The 14,269-nt window shown below is 44.4% G+C and overlaps 1 protein-coding gene across 1 annotated transcript in view; it reads right to left on the bottom strand.

Moving 5' to 3' along the window:
* LOC145340205 (histone-lysine N-methyltransferase EZH2-like) overlaps positions 1 to 14,207 on the bottom strand; it is a gene marked incomplete at both ends in the record, with an annotated part of 55,122 nt that extends 40,915 nt beyond the window's left edge. The window contains 3 exons of the mRNA XM_080184634.1: positions 4,651 to 4,812; positions 13,819 to 13,939; positions 14,088 to 14,207. Coding sequence (XP_080040760.1) covers positions 4,651 to 4,812; positions 13,819 to 13,939; positions 14,088 to 14,207 — 403 coding nt within the window. The remainder of the gene's footprint in view (positions 1 to 4,650; positions 4,813 to 13,818; positions 13,940 to 14,087) is intronic.
* Positions 14,208 to 14,269: the final 62 nt, after the last annotated feature.

The following is a 14,269-nucleotide window of genomic DNA, read 5'->3' as shown; positions in this document are numbered from 1 at the left end:
GAAAGGATATTATTAAACTAGAAAGAGTGCAGAAAAGATTTACTTGGATGCTACCGGGATTTGATGGATTGAGTTATAAGCAGAGGCTGGATAGACTGGGACTTTTTTCTCTGGAGCGTAGGAGGCTGAGGGTGACCTTATAGAGGTCTATAAAATAAGGAGGGGCACAGACAAGGTAGATAATCAATATCTTTTCCCAAAGGTAGGAAAGTCTAAAATTAGAGGGCATAGGTTTAAGGTGAGAGGAGAAAGATACAGAAGTGTCCAGAGGGGCAATTTCTTCATAAACATGGTGGTTTGTGTCTGGAACAAGCCATCACAGGTGGTATAGAGGCAGGTACATTTTATCTTTTAAAAAGCATTGAAATAGTTTCATGGGTACCATGGATATAGACGGATATGGCCAAACGCGGACAATTAGTTTAGGGGTTTTGAAAAAAAAGGGTGGCATAGACAAATTGGGCCAATGGGCCTGTTTCCATGCTGTAAACCTCTATGACTCTATAAGAACATAAAGAAGGAAAGAACTAGGAGCAGGAGTAGGCCATTCAACCCCTCGAGCCTGCTCCATCATTCAATAAGATCATGGCTGATCTTTTTGTGGATTCAGCTCCACTTACCCACCCGCTCACCATAACCCTTAATTCCTTTACCATTCAAAAATTTATCTATCGTTGCCTTAAAAACATTCAATGAGGCAGCCTCAACTGCTTCACTGGGCAGGGAATTCCATAAATTCACAACCCTTTGGGTGAAGAAGTTCCTCCTCAACTCAGTCCTAAATCTGCTCCCCCTTATTTTGAGGCTATGCCCCCTAGTTCTGGTTTCACCTGCCAGTGGAAACAACTTCCCTGCTTCTATCTTATCTATTCCCTTCATAATCTTATATGTTTCTATAAGATCTCCCCTCATTCTTCTGAATTCCAATGAGTATAGCCCCAGTCTATTCAGTCTCTCCTCATAAGCCAACCCTCTTAACTCTGGAATCAACCTAGTGAATCTCCTCTGCACCCCCTCCAGTGCCAGTATATCCTTTCTCAAGTAAGGAGACCAAAACTGTACACAGTACTCCAGGTGTGGCCTCACCAGCACCTTATACAGCTGCAATATAACCTTGCTGTTTTAAACTCCATCCCTCTAGCAATGAAGGACAAAATTCCATTTGCCTTCTTAATTACCAGCTGGACCTGCAAACCAACTCCTTGAGAATCCTGCACAAGGACACCCAAATCCCTCTGCACAGCAGCATGCTGCAATTTTTTTACCATTTAAATTAAGTCCATTTTGCTGTTATTCCTACCAAAATGGATTTCCTCACATTTACCAACATTGTACTCCATCTGCCAGACCCTCACCCACTCACTTAGACTATCTATATCCCTTTGCAAACTTTCAGCGTCCTCTGCACACTTTGCTCTTCCACCCATCTTAGTGTTATCTGTGAATTTTGACACACTACACTTGGTCCCCAACTCCAAATCATCTATGTAAATCGTAAACTATTGTAGTCCTTCCATTCATGAACCCATGCTGCGTCTTCCCAATGGGACAATTTATATTTAAAAGCCGCTGTTTAAAAAAGGAGGTAGACAAAAGGCAAATAACTAGCGGCTGGTTGGCTTAACTTCTGTAGTAGGGAAAATGCTTGAATCTATCATCAAAGAAGAAATAGTGAGACATCTGGATATAAATTGTCCCATTGGTAAGATGCAGCATGGGTTCATGAAGGGCAGGTGATGTTTGACTAATTTGGTGGAATTCTCTGAGAACATTACATGTACAGTGGATAATGGGGAACCTGTGGATGTGGTGTATCTGGATTTCCAGAAGGCGTGGACAAGGTGCCGCACCAAAGACTGCAACATAAGATAAAGGTACACAGTGTTACAGGTAATGTATTAACATGGACAGAGGATTGGTTAACCAACAAAAAGCAAAGCGTGGGGGTAAATGGGTGTTTTTCTGGTTGGTGATCAGTGACTAGTGGTGTGCTTCAGGGGTCAGTGTTGGGGCCGCAATTGTTTACGATTTACATAGATGATTTGGAGTTAAGAACTAAGTGTAGTGTGTCAAAATTCACAGATAACACTGAGATGAGTGGCAGAGCAAAGTGTGCAGAGGACGCTGAAAGTCTGCAAAGGGATATACATAATCTAAGTGAGTGGGTGAGGGTCTGGCAGATGGAGTACAATGTTGGTAAATGTGAGGTCATCCATTTTGGTAGGAATAAAAGCAAAATGGACTATTATTTAAATGGTAAAAAGTTGCAGCATGCTGCTATGCAGAGGGACCTGGTCCTTGTGCAGGAATCTCAAGGAGTTGGTTTGCAGGTACAGCAGATAATTAAGAAGGCAAATGGAATTTTGTCCTTCATTGCTAGAGCGATGGAGTTTAAAACAGCGAGGTTATGTTGCAGCTGTATAAGGTGCTGGTGAGGCCACACCTGGAGTACTGTGTACAGTTTTGGTCTCCTTACTTGAGAAAGGATATACTGGCACTGGAGGGGGTGCAGAGGAGATTCACTAGGTTGATTCCGGAGTTGAGAGGGTTGGATTATGAGGAGAGACTGAGTAGACTGGGGCTATACACATTGGAATTCAGAAGAATGAGGGGAGATCTTATAGAAACATATAAGATTATGAAGGGAATAGATAAGATAGAAGCAGGGAAGTTGTTTCCACTGGCGGGTGAAACTAGAACTTTGGGGCATAGTGTCAAAATAAGGAGAAGCAGATTTAGGACTGAGTTGAGGAGGAACTTCTTCACACAAAGGGTTGTGAATCTGTGGAATTCCCTGCCCAGTGAAGCAGTTGAGGCTCCCTCATTGAATGGTTTTAAGGCAAGGATAAATTTTTGAACAGTAAAGGAATTAAGGGTTATTGGGAGCGGGCGGGTAAGTGGAGCTGAGTTCACAAAAAAGATCAGCCATAATCTTAATGAATGGCAGAGCAGACTCGAGAGGCCAGATGGCCTACACCTGCTCCTAGTTCTTATGAAAGTTGGACTTAAATTTAATGGGATTCCAGGGCTGGCAAATCTGACAGTGGATTTGTGAGCGGCACGTGGCAGAGAGATGAGCACCACAGCGCCAGGGACCCAGGTTCAATTCCAGCCTCATGTGGTGTTTACACATTCTCCCCATGTCTGTGTGGGTTTTCTCCCACACTCCAAAGATGTGCTGCCATGCCAAATTGACCCTTAGTGTCAAGGGGATTAGAAGGGTAAATGTGAAGGGTTATGGGGATAGGATGCGGGGGGAGGTGGAGGTGGGGGGGCACTGTCTCCTTCTGTAGTGTCGGGCTTCTATGGATTCTACGGTTTCAGCCTGTGTTAGAGGCAGGATGGAGATGGCTGCTTCCCCCACACCCTGAAACTCACTTCTGGTCTCTCCCCCGATGATCAGCTAAAACCCTGAACCCCTCCAACTGGCCAGAATGTGAGACCCTCATCCCAATCTCCACATGCCCTTTGACAACCCTCCAAAACCCAAACCTGGGGCTGTGCCCCTCCAAAACCCAAACCTGGGCCTGTGCTCCTCCAAAACCCAAACCTGGGGCTGTGCCCCTCCAAAACCCAAACCTGGGGCTGTGCCCCTCCAAAACCCAAACCTGGGGCTGTGCTCCTCCAAAACCCAAACCTGGGGCTGTGCTCCTCCAAAACCCAAACCTGGGGCTGTGCTCCTCCAAAACCCAAACCTGGGGCTGTGCCCCTCCAAAACCCAAACCTGGGGCTGTGCTCCTCCAAAACCCAAACCTGGGGCTGTGCTCCTCCAAAACCCAAACCTGGGGCTGTGCCCTTCCAAAACCCAAACCTGGGGCTGTGCTCCTCCAAAACCCAAACCTGGGGCTGTGCCCCTCCAAAACCCAAACCTGGGGCTGTGCTCCTCCAAAACCCAAACCTGGGGCTGTGCCCTTCCAAAACCCAAACCTGGGGCTGTGCCCCTCCAAAACCCAAACCTGGGGCTGTGCTCTGCCACTCGCTAATGTGACAATTAGAAACCAGCTGCTGATAAAGAAAATGATTCTCAAGGTCATTAAAGGTCAGACTCTCAACATCTCTATGATTTCTGCAATCTCTCTCCCTCATTAACTCCCTCTCCCTGGACATCGATCACCCCTCTGGGGTTACAAACCCACATCTTATCAGGTACTCGGTTAGGGTGTCTGAACCACAGGTAACAGCAGGCGCAATAGAGACTCTCATTTAAATATCACCTTCCACATCCTCAACAAACGAGACGCTTCTGTGGATGGTCACGGGAGTCAGTTAGACACAGTTGATCCCACTAACTCAATAGTGACCAGCTGTGTACAAGCTAAGTTAGACTCATGTCCAGCCAAAAGCAGCCATTCAATGCAATCTCCTAACAAGACCCCAGACACTGTCGCCACAGCCCCTTTCTCAGGTCAATCAACTCAGCATTCATTTCACAGAAGAAACAACCATTCCTTCAGTGGATCCAAATCCTGGAACTCCTTCCCTAACAGCACTCTGGGTGTACCTACTCCTTATGGACTGCAGCAGGTTCAAGAAGGCAGCTTACCACCACCTTCTGAAGGTGCAATTAGAGATGGAGTTAACCAGTGACCCCCACATCCCAAGAATGAATTAAACAAACTCCCATCAGGAGAGGTCAGTACAAAGACTTACCATCCTCAATGGTCTGATTACTAGTGCGTGATTCATCTTGCTCTCGTTTAGTACTTTGTCTGTTGTTCCGAGAGGGAGCAGCTGGCTTCACTTCATCATCAGACTCACGACTGAGTCCGTGAACAAGCGCCGTGAAGATCTCATCATTGATAAAATCACATTCTGCAAAACAGTAAGTGTTAGTTTTCTCAGCAAGTAGACACACACCTCAGCTGGATCTCCACAGCTGTTGTACGATGCCACATCCCATGATAACCTGCTAGAAAATATGGCAATACCATGAGAACCTCCAACAAAATTTCAGCACTTCCATCAGTGACTGAGTGGAAACTCCAAACCCTTCCCTGTCCAATAATCCTCCACAATCGTACCTTCAGATTCTTCATCTGATTTACTCCTGGGTCTCTCTCACTCACAGCTTATCTATTTTCCTCTCCCCATTTCTCTCTCTTCTGTTCTCTCTGTTATGCCCATCTCTATCTTTGCCACTGTCTCTCTCTGGTTAGGAGGCCCAGGCTGAGTGAACTGCAGCTGGGTTGCACAGACTGCAGCTTTAATATCAGTGAGTTGAACTAGGTGCAATGGACAGCTGTTGAGTCTCAGTTTTCAGTTGATGGTTCATACAAAGACATGGAGCAGGAGTCGGCCACTTGGCCCCTCGGGTCTGCTCCCCCATTCAATAAGATAACTTCAAAGCTACACTCCACCTACCCCCAAGAACCTTCCCTGTCTTTACTTACGAATCTATCCAAGTGTGCCTTAAAAATATTCAAAGATTCTCTTCCACTGCCTTTTGAGAAAGGGTTTCAGAGACTCATAACGCTCTGAGAGAAAAGAATTCTCCTCATCTCTGTACTAAATGAATGATCTCTTATTTTTAAACAATGACCCTAGTTCTAGATTCTCCAACAAGAGGAAACAACCTCTCCACATCCACCGTTAATATCCCTCAGGATCTTATATGTTTCAATCAAGTCACTTCTCAATCTTCTAAACTCTGGTGGATACAACCCCTAACCTCATAATACAACACACCCATTCCTGGCATTAGTTTAGTAAATCTTCTCTGAATGACTTCTAATTTGAATTCAATAAAAAATATCAGGAATTAAGAATCTACTGATAACCACAAAACCACTGTTGATTGTTGGAAAAACCCATCTGGTTCACTAATGTCCTTTAGGGAAAGAAATCTGCTGTCTGAGGACTTGTCTGTTGAGGTAGTATGGGCGGAGGTTAGAAATAGGAGAGGAGAGGTCACCCTGCTGGGAGTCTTTTATAGACCTCCAAAAAGTTCTAGAGAGGTTGAGGAAAGGATTGCGGAGACGATCCTGGTTAGGAGTGAAAGTAATAGGGTAATTGTCATGGGGGACTTTAACTTTACTAATATTGATTGGAATTGCTATAGCTCTAGCTCGTTAGAGGGGTCAGTTTTTGTTCAAAGTGTGCAGGAAGGTTTTTTGACTCAGTATGTAGATAGGCCAACTAGAGGTGAGGCTATATTGGATTTGGTGCTGGGTAATGAGCCAGACCAGGTGCTAGACTTGGAAGTTGGTGTGCATTTCGGTGATAGTGACCACAATTCGGTTACGTTCACCTTAGTGATGGAAAGGGATAGGCATGAACCTCGGGTCAGTAGTTTTAGCTGGGGGAAGGGTAATTATGAGGCTATTAGGAGAGAATTAGGAAGCATAGGTTGGACTAGGAGATTACAGGGACTGGGAACATCCGAAATGTGGAATTTTTTCAAGGAGCAGCTACTGCGGGTCTGTGATAGGTATGTCCCTGTCAGGCAAGGAGGATTTGGTAGGGCTAGGGAACCGTGGTGTACTAAAAAAGTTGATTCGTTGGTTAGGAAGAAAAAGGAGGCTTATGTTCGGATGAGGCTTGAGGGCTCAGGTAGTGCACTAGAGAGCTTTAGATTGGCTAGGAGGGAGTTAAGAAGGGCTAAAAGAGGACATGAGATGACTTTGGCTGATAGGATTAAGGAGAATCCTAAGGCGTTCTATAGGTATGTCAAGAACAGAAGGTTGGTTAGGGCAAGATTAGGGCCAGTTACAGACAGTAGAGGGAAGTTGTGTGTGGAACCGGAAGAGATTGGACAGGCATTGAACCAATATTTCTCTTCGGTGTTCACGCAGGGGGACATGAATGTAGCTGAGGAGGACACTGGGGTGCAGGGGTGTAAAATAGAAAGTATTGCAGTTGATACCGGGGATGTGCTGGATATTCTAGAGGGCTTGAAAATAGATAAGTCCCCTGGTCCGGACGGGATTTACCCTAGGATTCTCTGGGAGGCTAGAGAGGTGATTGCAGAGCCTCTGGCTCTGATCTTCAGGTCATCGTTGGTCTCTGGTATAGTACCGGAAGATTGGAGGACAGCGAATGTTGTCCCATTGTTTAAGAAGGGGAACAGAGACTTCCCTGGGAATTATAGACCGGTGAGTCTTACTTCTGTTGTGGGCAAGGTTTTAGAAAGAATTATTAGGGATAGGATTTATAGTTATTTGGAGAGTAATGAATTGATTAGAGACAGTCAGCATGGTTTTGTAGCAGGTAGGTCGTGCCTTACTAACCTTATTGAGTTCTCTGGGAAAGTGACCAAAGAGGTGGATAGGGGTAAGGCAGTTGACGTGGTATATATGGATTTTAGTAAGGCATTTGATAAGGTTCACTATGGTAGGCTTCTGCAGAAAATGCAGATGTATGGGATTGGGGGTAATCTAGGTACTTGGATCAGGAATTGGCTAGCAGATAGGAGACAGAGGGTGGTGGTTGATGGTGAATATTCGTCATGGAGTTCGGTTACGAGTGGTGTGCCTCAGGGATCTGTTTTGGGGCCACTGCTGTTTGTAATTTTTATTAATGATCTGGATGAGGGTATAGTTGGGTGGATTAGTAAGTTTGCTGATGACACCAAAGTTGGAGGTGTGGTAGATTGTGAGGAAGGGTGTCATAGTTTGCAGGGTGACTTAGACAGGTTGCAGAGCTGGGCCGCGAGGTGGCGGATGGAGTTTAATGCAGAGAAGTGTGAGGTAATTCATTTCGGTAGGAGTAACAGATGTGTTGAGTATAGGGCTAACGGGAGGACTTTGAATAGTGTGGAGGAGCAGAGGGATCTAGGTGTATGTGTACATAGATCCCTGAAAGTTGGGAATCAAGTAGATAAGGTTGTTAAGAAGGCATACGGTGTCTTGGCGTTTATTGGTAGGGGGACTGAATTTAGGAGTCGCAGCGTCATGTTGCAACTGTACACAACTCTGGTGCGGCCGCACTTGGAGTATTGTGTGCAGTTCTGGTCCCCACATTACAGGAAGGATGTGGAGGCTTTGGAGAGGGTGCAGAGGAGGTTTACCAGGATGTTGCCTGGTATGGAGGGGAGGTCCTATGAGGAGAGACTGAGGGATTTGGGGTTGTTTTTGCTAGAAAGAAGGCGGCTAAGAGGGGATCTTATTGAAACATATAAGATGATTAGAGGTTTAGATAGAGTGGATAGTGATAGCCTTTTTCCTCGGATGGAGAAAGCTAGCACGAGGGGGCATGGCTTTAAACTAAGGGGGGGGTAGTTATAGGACGGATGTCAGGGGTAGGTTCTTTACCCAGAGGGTGGTGAGGGATTGGAATGCCCTGCCTGCTGCGGTTGTAAATGCGCCTAGTTTGGGGGCGTTTAAGAGATCTGTGGATAGGTTTATGGACGAAAAGGGATTGGTTTAGATTAGTGGGTCAGTGTTTTTTTTTTAAAAACTGGTCGGCGCAACATCGTGGGCCGAAGGGCCTGTTCTGCGCTGTAATGTTCTATGTCCTTACCTGGTCTGGCCTACATGTGACTCCATAGCCATGCCAATGTGGTTGACTCCCAACTGCCCTCTGAGCAAGGGCAACTGAGGATAGGCAATAAATGCTGGCCAGCCAGCGACGCCCATGTCCCATGAATGAATAAAAAAACCTTAAGGTGAAGTAAACTTGACCCGGGGATTTGTCAGCCTGCAGATCTGAAAATTTGCTCTGTACCATTTTCCTAATGATTGCAATTTCCATAATTTCCCTGAGTTCCTCCCTCCCTTTCACTTCCTGATTTACAGCTATTTCTGGGCTGTTACTTGTGTCCTTGCAGGAACATATAGAGGGCTTGGTCAGATGGGCAGATCAAAGGCAAGTGGAATTTAATCCTGAAAAGTGTGAGGTAATGCACTTTGGAAGGAGTAGCAAGACAAGGGACTATTTAGTGAATGGCAGGATGCTAGGCAGCTCAGATAAACAGAAGATCTTGGGGTACTTATTCACAGATCACTGAAGGCAGCAGAACAGTTTAATAGTTAAGAAGGCATATGGCATACTTGCCTTTATCTGTCATGCTATAGAGTATAAGAGCAGGAAAATTATGTTGGAGTTGCATGAATCTTTGGTTAGGCTGGAGTACTGTGTGTAGTTCTGGGTTACCTCACTATAAGGAGGATGTGATTGTACTGGAGAAAGTGCAGAGGAGATTCGCCAGGATGTTGCCTGGCATGGAGCATTTGAGGAGATTGAGTGTAGAGAAGATTGAGTGTAGAGAAGATTGAGTGTAGAGAAGATTGAGTGTAGAGAAGATTGAGTGTAGAGAAGATTGAGTGTAGAGAAGATTGAGTGTAGAGAAGATTGAGTGTAGAGAAGATTGAGTGTAGAGAAGATTGAGTGTAGAGAAGATTGAGTGTAGAGAAGATTGAGTGTAGAGAAGATTGAGTGTAGAGAAGATTGAGTGTAGAGAAGATTGAGTGTAGAGAAGATTGAGTGTAGAGAAGATTGAGTGTAGAGAAGATTGAGTGTATAGGAGATACTGGATAGACTCAAGTTGTTCCCTTTAGAGCAGAGAAGGCTGGGGGGGCGGGGGGGCATCATTGAGGTGTATAAGATTTTAAGGGGTCTGGACAGAGTGAATAGGAAGTAGGTATTCCTCTTGGTTGAGGATTCAGTAACAAGAGACCAGGAGGTTCAGAGGGGATTTGAGGAAAGGTTTTTTCACCCAGTGGATGGTGGCAGTCTGGACTGCACTGCTGGGAGGGTGGTAGGCAGGGAAACCTTACAACCTTTAAAAGGTTGTGGATAAAACTGATTACGTCATTAAATTTTATGTAATCAGTGTAGACTTCAACAAACACACAAACTGAAGAAACACAGAACTGTTACAGTGCAGAGGAGGCCAGTTGGCCCATCGTACCTGCACTGGTTCTCCAAATAAGCATCATGGACTCGGTGTCATTCCTCTGCCTTTTGTACATCCTCCCTGCACATTGTTCCTGTTCAAATATTAATCTAATGCCCTTAAATGCCTTGACTGAACCTGTCTCCACCACCCTCCCAGGCAATGCATTCCAAACCCCAACCACTCACTGCGTGAAAAAGCTTCTCTCACATCACATTTGCTTTTTATGCAAATCATTTTAAATCTCTATCCTTTTCCGAGTGGGAACAGTTTCTCCCTATCGACTCTGTCCAGCCCCCTCATGATTTTGAGTATCTCCGTCAAATCTCCTTTTAGTCTTCTCTCCAAGGAGAACAGTCCCACCCTTTCCAATCTATCCTCATAGCTGAGCTCTGGAGCCATTCTTGTAAACTTCTGCACCCTCTCCAATGTGTTCACATCCTTCCTATAGTGTAACGCCCAGAGCTGTACACAGAGATTGAAGACAAAGTAAAACAACATTGAAAATGGGATATTAAAGGTCAGGATAATTATATTTATCTACCACATGGAAAAGAGAGTTGGAGAATCTTTTATGTTCAGAAGATGATTATTGATAATAGGCTAATATTTTTGTGAGCAAAAGTTTAGATTTCACTTGTATTTGGTGCAATATTTTACGATTTTCTTCGTTTCACCATTTAGTTTTAATTCATGTGAAATTAATGAACCAATTTACCAGTTAAAGAGCTAAATGGCTCAGGATAGTCTGTAGCAAGGAAAAGTGTCGGGTTCTGGGAATCTTACCCCAAGGATCCCACAAACTAATGAAGGGGGGGAAATTGCATCATTCATGGGGGTCAGGAGTCAGCATGATGTCCAACAGACCTGCTAGGGTTTGTAGATTTTTTGTTATTCATTCATAGGACATAGGCATCGCTGGCTGGCCAGCATTTACTTAGTATCAGGGTTGCCATTGCTGAGGTTAGCTTTATATCCAGATTTATTAATTGAATTTAAATTGTACCCTCTACCGTGGACAGCCCCTGTGTCCTTAGATTACTCAACCAGCAACATTTTCACTATTCCACCATCTCCCCTAAAAATGTTATTTTCACCTATATCATTCCAAGAAGCTGTGGCCTAAGCCTTTCTAGCAACTTTTACATTGATTCTTGAATCAATTCATTCATTCGAATGATCAGAATTGATTGAGGGGGAAATTGTGATTTGATGTGCTGGGATCAGGCGCATCAATCCTTCAATATAAAAACAGAAGCATGGACCAAACTCTTTATCTGAACTGGGTTTAATTTCTCTCCAGAGCTATTAAGGCAGCCATGACCATCTGTACCTTGCAGGATAGCAGTCAACCTGGGTTCCTGTAGTGTCACAACATGTTCATCTTTTTAACATTTTAAAGATTACATACAATGTTTCTCACTCTTGCTTCTGGCAGAATACATAGACAAACAAATGCAATCATACAACTCTGTACCTGCTTTTTTCACAAGTTTAATGATTGGTTCTGGACTGAATGGAATTTAGAACATAGAACATAGAACATTCCAGCGCAGTACAGGCCCTTCGGCCCTCGATCTTGCACCAACCAGTGGAACCAATCTAATGACCCTCTAGCCTAAACTATTCCAATATTATCCATATGCCTATCCACTGACCATTTGAACACCCTTAAAGTTGGCGAGTCCACAACTGCTGCAGGCAGGGCATTCCACGCCCTTACTACCCTCTGAGTAAAGAACCTACCTCTGACATCCGTCCTATAATTACCACCCCTTAATTTAAAGCTATGTTTGGAGCTGGAGCACTGAAGGTAAGCGTTCCATGATTGTCACCATCATCGTAGTTGCTGCAGGAACTTGGCTGAGTGTCTGCACAGAATCTATTTCTCCTCACAGGGGAAGTAGGTACTACTTTATCTGTATAGCGCGCAAGAAACAATTCTTTTCACTGTATCCCAATACATGTGACAATAATAAATCAAATCAAACACCACTAGTATCAGTTGAAGTGAAGTCTGTTGAGATGAAGGGTATCGATTGGATGCTAACTTGGGTAAATGTGAAAAGTGACATATACCCAGAATGTGGTGCTCTGTGAATAAATCTATCCCAAGTGAAGAATGGATTTCAATTCTTTCTTCACCAAGGACAACACTAGGCAGCATAGTCTCAGGGTAAAGGAGCATTTTGAATCGAGATAAGGAATGATTTCTTCATGCAGTGTTGTCAACTTTTGGAATTTAAGAGATTCACAAGGTTAATTCTGGAGTTGAGAAGGTTGGTTTATGAGGAGATTCAGACTAGACTGGGACTGTACTCATTGGAATTGAGAAGAATGAGGGCGACCTTACAGAAACATACAAGATAGAAGCAGGGAGGTTGTTTCCACTGGCAGATGAAACTAGAAATGAGGAGTTATGACCTCAAAATAAGAGGGAGCAGACTTAGGACTGAGTTGAGGAGGGACTACATCACCCAGAGTGTTGTGAACATGTGGAATTCCCTACCCAGTGAAACAGTTCAGGCTACCTTTTTAAGGCAAGGATAAGTTTTTGAACAGTAAAGGAATAAGAGTTATGGTGAGCAGGTGGGTAAGTGGAGCCGAGTACACAAAAAGATGAGCCATGATCTTATTGAGTGGTGGAGAAGGCTTAAGGGGCCGAATGGCCCATTCCTGCTCCTGATTCTTATCTGAGGTGCCCAGTCTGAGTATATTCAAGGCTGAGATTGATGAAATATTTTGGCACGAGAGGAATTAAGAGATCTGGGAATATTGCTAGTGTAATGATGTCAATCAAGGTATTGAGGTTGGCCTATTGGAATATGAACTACTAATTTAAGGAGTCAATTGATGGACCAATCAGGAAGTCTTTTCCTTGTATTTTACTGGGTGTGTCAGTTCCTGAAGGTAGGCTGCTGACAGCACACTATGTACTGTGGTTGGAATCGTAAATGAAGGGATTTCTGCCCAAGAAGAATTATTACAGCTGGAAAGTGCAATTGAAAATTAGCCGTGATCTTATTGAATTGTGCAGCTGGCTCAAGGGACTGAATAGCTCCCTCATGCTCTTATGTTCTTGTCAGTGTGTCCTCATTGAATCGCCATGTTTAATGTTAGTCACTGTGTCCAAGATTAGCAATAGGGGATGCAGCTCAATTGTGTAGCTAGTGTTGCAAAGTGGGGTAGAATAATTGTAGATTGTCTGATAAAAGATGGTGTTCTTACGGCAAGTAAATAAAGAGTATCAAAAATGAAATATTTGTGTTGGAAGGCCAAGCAAAGAGTTACCAAGGCAACAGGCTTTCAGGCATTTGAATTATTGAATTCAGCCAGTCAGAAACGAATCAGATTATTGGTATCCAAGTGCCTCAAAAATTTAAATTTGATGGTTTTGGCAACCTAGGACCAATCATATTGTGGGGGATATTGATATGTCATCACAGGTATAAAAGGAAGGGGGCAGTGAGACAGAGGAAGTGATCCTCTGCCACAGCTCAAAGCCTCATCTGGATCGTGAAGGTAGCACAGAATCCCTGTCCCTAGGAACAGCTTGTAGAGCACAGAATTCTGCATCATGGAGCTGCTCGGGGGGGAACACCGACAAATACCATCTCGTCTCACTCCAGAACCTTCTTTGCAAAGACATGCTGCTCCATAAGGAGATGGACACAGTCCCTTCCCCATCACAATCACCCCAAGGGCAATGTGTGGATGGAGTGAGATTCCATGTAGGAAGGAGCTGCTGGGGAGGGCCTTGCTCACCTGCTTGTGTACCCTATTTCTTAAATTTTTACTCCGTTCTTAAAGTTACAAAGCTAGTGCTCAGTGGACTGAGAAACCTCAATCCATCTCCTTGCCTGCTCCAAAAACCAAATTCAAATTGAATCCAATTCATGGTCCCCAAAAGAGATAAACACGTCCTACGTAAATCTATTTGTTGGTGTATATGGTGAGGTAGCGATGGGACGAACTCAGTCACTTACCTCTGTCTCCGTGAACTTTTCCATCATAGTTATTGATCAATTCTTCTATAAAAACTCCATCCTGTTCCAAGACCTCGTCACCCATATATGGGATATTGTGTAAAACTGTCTCGTCCTCCACCTGAACAGCAACAAGCGCCAGTTAGCGAGGAACAAAACACCCGAAACACAAACAGTGCTAACTGTTGCCTACACCCAGATACAGCCACTGATCTCCGTCATTCATTCATGGAACTCAATCATCCACTCAGCACAACACAAGCACCTACCATGAAATTCTGCTGGAGTGGAGACCAGGAATACATGACCGGGCTCATGGCCACCAGGCTGAGTATCTTTTGTGTGACCATCTGACTCTTGAAGCCCAGGAATAAACTCTCGACCATGCACTGCAATGAAGAAAAGCCGCAGTGAGAAGGAAGGAAGGGAGGGTGAGCATGGCGGGAATGCT

The sequence above is a fragment of the Carcharhinus amblyrhynchos genome, unplaced genomic scaffold (genome assembly GCF_965287045.1).
Source record: "Carcharhinus amblyrhynchos unplaced genomic scaffold, sCarAmb.v2.hapA scaffold_841, whole genome shotgun sequence".
In the NCBI taxonomy this organism is placed as follows: Eukaryota; Metazoa; Chordata; class Chondrichthyes; order Carcharhiniformes; family Carcharhinidae; genus Carcharhinus; species Carcharhinus amblyrhynchos.
This window is presented reverse-complemented; position numbering and strand designations above follow the sequence as displayed.